Genomic DNA, 5164 nt, shown 5'->3' with positions numbered 1-5164 from the left:
AAACAAACATCCCTAACACATTATCAATCTAATTATACTGTCTCGTTGTTTTGACAACAAAGATCATTACCGTGCAACAATTACCGCCAGATTGTTCACGTGATGTCAACTCATTCACAACTTCAGCACGCGCCTCTAAGCAACAAGTGCTAAGCTGAAGCCTGCGTGTCAACATTGATTTAATTGTGACATGTAGTTGCAGTAATGAAGCTGTCATTTGTTTTGTGATATGCAAAGTATAAAACTGCTCTGGTAGGAGCAGAAGGCATTCCAGTTGGGGAAACATTGCATCGAGACACTAACATCGCACCGTAGTTTCGTTGAGTTTTGCCAATAGTATTTCTCTCTTTCATTTTAAATTAGATCGTATAAACAAATAACATGAACCGTTACGATTCCCGAGTTTGTCTTTTGGACATTTCGACTTTGGACTCTTTTGATCACAGTGGGGATGACGCAGATGGTAAGAAACTTGCATTAACAACTTTGATCACAACACGAATTATTGTGTTCTTCGCTAATGTATCATTTAAGGAAACACTTCTGTTCACTAAACAATAGTCCGCGAAACTGATATTTGCACTAAATTGACCATCATTCCATACATGATTTATTTTCTTATTCCAGCTGAAGGTACATCGTCAGGGTATGACTCAAGCGACTACTCCTCTGATGAAGATGCGAGCACAGCCTCCATATCAGGATCTAGTACCAAAACTGCTCCAATTCCACTCAACGGCCGCTCCCACACCTCGCAATCCTCCAATCGGGATGACGTCATGACGCTCAGAAGTACAGGAGACTTACAAGATAGCCTCTCCCTCATCCTCAACATGCCAGAGATGTGTGACGTCACCTTTCTCGTTGGGAAGGAGAAGGCTCCTTTTCATGGAGTCAAGGCCATAATGGCTACACGTAGCAGGTGAGATACTTTCCAAAGCAATCAAATTTATCCAGAAATCATAACTATTGCAAGTGGGCATATTTAACTTTCATACTACTTGTTTTCACGGTTCATTTATTCATGGAGTATATTCTTGAGTTTCTTCTTTGCTTTGTCCAGGTACTTATATCAGCTGCTGCTCCAACACCAGAAGCAGTCCTCCTTGGAGCAAGACAAAACCAAAAAGAGCAAGACGATCAAACACTCACCTTTTTCACGGAAACTTACCATCACCATTCCTGATTACCAGACTAGGGATTTTGAAACATTCCTTAAATTCGTCCACTCGGGGAAAGCTAACCTCGATTTCAATAATGTGATAGGTAAGTGCTCCGTGCTTGACGGGAATATTCATTTGAAAGCAAAAGTAGGAACAAACTACAAAATCAGGATGGCAAATCAATATAAAACATATTTGACCACATATTCACTCTAACGATGATAACATATCAGACACCTTACAATATATCCTTGCTTTGTTTTCAGGACTACTGTGTGCATCTGTGGAATTTGGATTTTCTGACCTACGAACAGCCTGTATGCAGTGTATCCAGGGATATCAAAGTCAGGGACATGGTCAAGCACTTCTGGATTTAGCTTGGACCTACCAACACAAACGACCAGCACAGAAACTCATCTGTCAGGTATGTAACATACTTTAATTGAGGTCTTATTAACAAACATCTCATTTTTAATTAGGAAAGTAGTTAATTTCCAAGGTTCACTTTCAAGTTACCAAATGTTCTTCATGGGAATTGATGAATGCAGAGTGCGAAGAACATTGACTATACATGATGCAATACTCTCCATTGTGGTATTAATATTGGACATTTTACTCGGTTCTAGCTGTCAAGTGTAACCAGATGAAAGCTGCACCTGACCTTGCAACATGGTTCTCAAGAGTAGGATCAATGTCCCCACTATGCTCTCCAATCCCAAAGGGAGAATGATGCAACAACAGCAACCTGTTGTCCAAAAAGGCGAAGAAGAAACCAAGAAGAAGACATGGGTCGCCGTCACTCAGTCGAATGACGACTTTTCAAACGTCACAAGATGAAGGGAGTCAAGACAAGGACGAAGAGAAATTCACAAAGACTCTCTATGTGTAGACGTCAGCAGTGTGAAGCATTATGCTTGACTGGTACATTCAAAGCTGCTCTCTGTGTGAAAGAATAGAGTATCATACTGACAAGAACGTAATGGTATCATTGTATTTATAATACTTAATAGTGTCTATGTACCACCATTAAAACTTGCGATACATGTCCATACTATGTATTACTTTGTTCAATAATGAATAATGAAGTGTTGCACGTTCATCACCTTGCTTCAAAGATAATGTTTCATACTGTTACATTAAAGCAAGGGCTGTATTTGCAGAACATGTATTTTCCTATGATGCACTTTTTTGAGATAAATATAGCATTTTCTTATTTTCGGGATAGCGATTATTTCAGCAAATAAAATAAAACACCAGTACATCATTCAGTTGCCTTCATTTTACTTCATATGCGCGTGTGGCCTAATATAGAGCGTCACAATGTGTTATTTGCAACCATGCGCCATTAGGCCGACCAGGAATCCTATGGTTGTTTATTAGCATCTAGATCCGTCCTGACTAAGATTCTTAGTTTGCCGGCACCTAACCTCTGGTCATAGGTGTCACACAAAAAAAAAAACTCCCTCTTACAGATGACAGGCTGGATATGCTATCTCAATATCAAAGGATACATTATTGCCAAATGTACCTGCAACTTTGCTACCTTCAAAAGAAACATCAAAGACGCATGCGACTGTAAGTAGCTAATTTGCTTGCAGTCAGGTGTACTGTGTCCTTACGAGCAACTTGCTATGATCTCAGGTATTTCAAGCATACGACTCAGACAATACAACACTAACGATTTTGTGTGTGATTGCATTTAACCATAATCAGAACGTTGCTGGACATAGAGGAAATCAGGAACCTCTAGGGTTTTCCATCTTTTCACGCAATACATTGCAGGCAATAAAAGAACGATTTAGAACAAACACGTTTTGCTTAAGGCAGATGGGTATTTGGAAAGGATTTATTGGATTCAATGTGTGTTTACATGACGGATGCTTACATACGTTGATTAATAAAACCCTATATGTACGTTTATGGGGATTACACTCTAATAAAGACTCAATGGATCTGGAGAATGGGCACATTTCACTGATTTACAACTTGAATAACTTCACAAACATTGTTGTGGCAATTACTGGTTTTATTACCTTTGTTTCAAACCAAATAAGACAAGGAATGATTAAAAGTTGAAACATAAGCCAAGTGTCAATAATGATGCCAAAACAACTCCTAGGTGTGACTCACTGATAACGAGTCACTGCGTTTTAAAAAACACTAATCCACACAAAGGTCTATTTGAATATGACAAGTTGCAATGTTGTTAATCACACATACTTGATTACCAATCACTTCAAACACAAGCATGTAACACATGACGGTGTTACGTCCCTCCAAAATCGCTCAGCAGTCGTACAATTGCACTCAAGGACAATTTAACAAATATTCCTCAATCGGAATATATCTGTTGATAAGCTTCACTTAAATTGCTACATTTCTGCTCAATGCCAAATGATGTGGTTATTTGGCCCGATTAGTGGCGAAAAGTACGAGACAGTATAGTTCAGTTCACTACGTATGTGCCGTTGAAAGGTGACACGGCCAATTCACTTTGGCGGACGCAGTAGGGAGGCCCAAGAACACAGCAGGTATAAACCCATACCCTTTCAGCATTTGACACTGAACTTTTCATTGTACGTTTATGGGGCTTACATTGTAATAAAGACTCAATGAATCTGGAGAATACGTACATTTAATTGACATACAACTTGATTAACTATACAAACATCCTTGTGGCAAAAATTGGTTTTAAAACCTTTGTTTCTAACCAAATATGGCAAGGAAAGATTAAAAGTTGAAAAATAAGATCAAGTTGAAAAATAAGACAAGTGTCAATAATGTTGCCAGAACAACTCCTAAGGTCCACTCAATGACAACGTAGTCACACTGTTTTAAAGACATTAATTATCCACACAAAGGTCTAGTTCAACATGGCAAGTTCCAACGCTGTTAATCACATACGTGATTACCAATCACTTCAAACACAAACATGTAGCGCGTGACGAGCGTGTCTCCAAAGACGCTCAACAGTAGTACAATTGCACTTTAGCAAAATTAAACAAATAATCCTCAATTGGAATATATCTGTTGCCAAGCCTCAAATTTATCCAGTTAAATTAGTTGCTGCACTTCTGCTCAATACCTAATCGTTTTATTTGTCGCAAATAATAATGAAAAGTACGAGACAGTATTGTTCAGTTCACTACGTCTGTGCCGTTGAAAGGGGACACAGCCAATTCTCTTTGGCGAAGCTGTAGGGACGCGTATGAACGCAACAGGTATAAAGCCATACCCTTTCAGCATTTGACACTGAACTTTTCATTATCATGTCACCGTTGCCCTATAGACAAGTGACTAAACTACAAATCAATTACGTTTCTAACTGGTTTGATATTAGAACTTCTTTGATGCTGTTTATATATTTCATCAATGATAAACGTCTGGTTGATTTCTGTCAAGCCTAACTCACCTCCCAAACATCTATGTTCAAAGTGAAAATCATTCACATATTATGCGTCCGCGAACATACTGCAACCACATCTATATCATTAGTATCATTAAGGTTGCGTCTGTACAAACTCTTGTGCACGTTTTGACCATGGATTTACAAAAGCATTCTTAAGAACAAAACACAATATCACACTGGCAAATGTACATGAAATCACAAATCCTTAAATAAACAAACATCCCTAACACATTATCAATCTAATTATACTGTCTCGTTGTTTTGACAACAAAGATCATTACCGTGCAACAATTACCGCCAGATTGTTCACGTGATGTCAACTCATTCACAACTTCAGCACGCGCCTCTAAGCAACAAGTGCTAAGCTGAAGCCTGCGTGTCAACATCGATTTAATTGTGACATGTAGTTGCAGTAATGAAGCTGTCATTTGTTTTGTGATATGCAAGTATAAAACTGCTCTGGTAGGAGCAGAAGGCATTCCAGTTGGGGAAACATTGCATCGAGACACTAACATCGCACCGTAGTTTCGTTGAGTTTTGCCAAATAGTATTTCTCTCTTTCATTATAAATTAGATCGTATAAACAAATAAC

The 5164-nt window shown here is 38.6% G+C and overlaps 1 protein-coding gene across 1 annotated transcript; it reads left to right on the top strand.

The window, feature by feature from the left end:
* Window positions 1–627: 627 nt before the first annotated feature.
* Window positions 628–1379, top strand: LOC124263199 (serine-enriched protein-like; the record flags this gene model as incomplete). The annotated part of the gene is made up of 2 exons (XM_046697776.1): window positions 628–922; window positions 1064–1379. Coding segments are annotated over 2 exons (611 nt in total), but the record flags the coding sequence as incomplete, so codon positions are not given.
* Between the last annotated feature and the right edge of the window lie 3785 nt (window positions 1380–5164).

This window comes from Haliotis rubra, unplaced genomic scaffold (genome assembly GCF_003918875.1).
Source record: "Haliotis rubra isolate DU_JTF1 unplaced genomic scaffold, ASM391887v1 Scf870, whole genome shotgun sequence".
Lineage (NCBI taxonomy): Eukaryota > Metazoa > Mollusca > Gastropoda > Lepetellida > Haliotidae > Haliotis > Haliotis rubra.
Note: the sequence above shows the minus strand (reverse complement) of the source record. Positions and strands in the feature narration are given on the sequence as shown.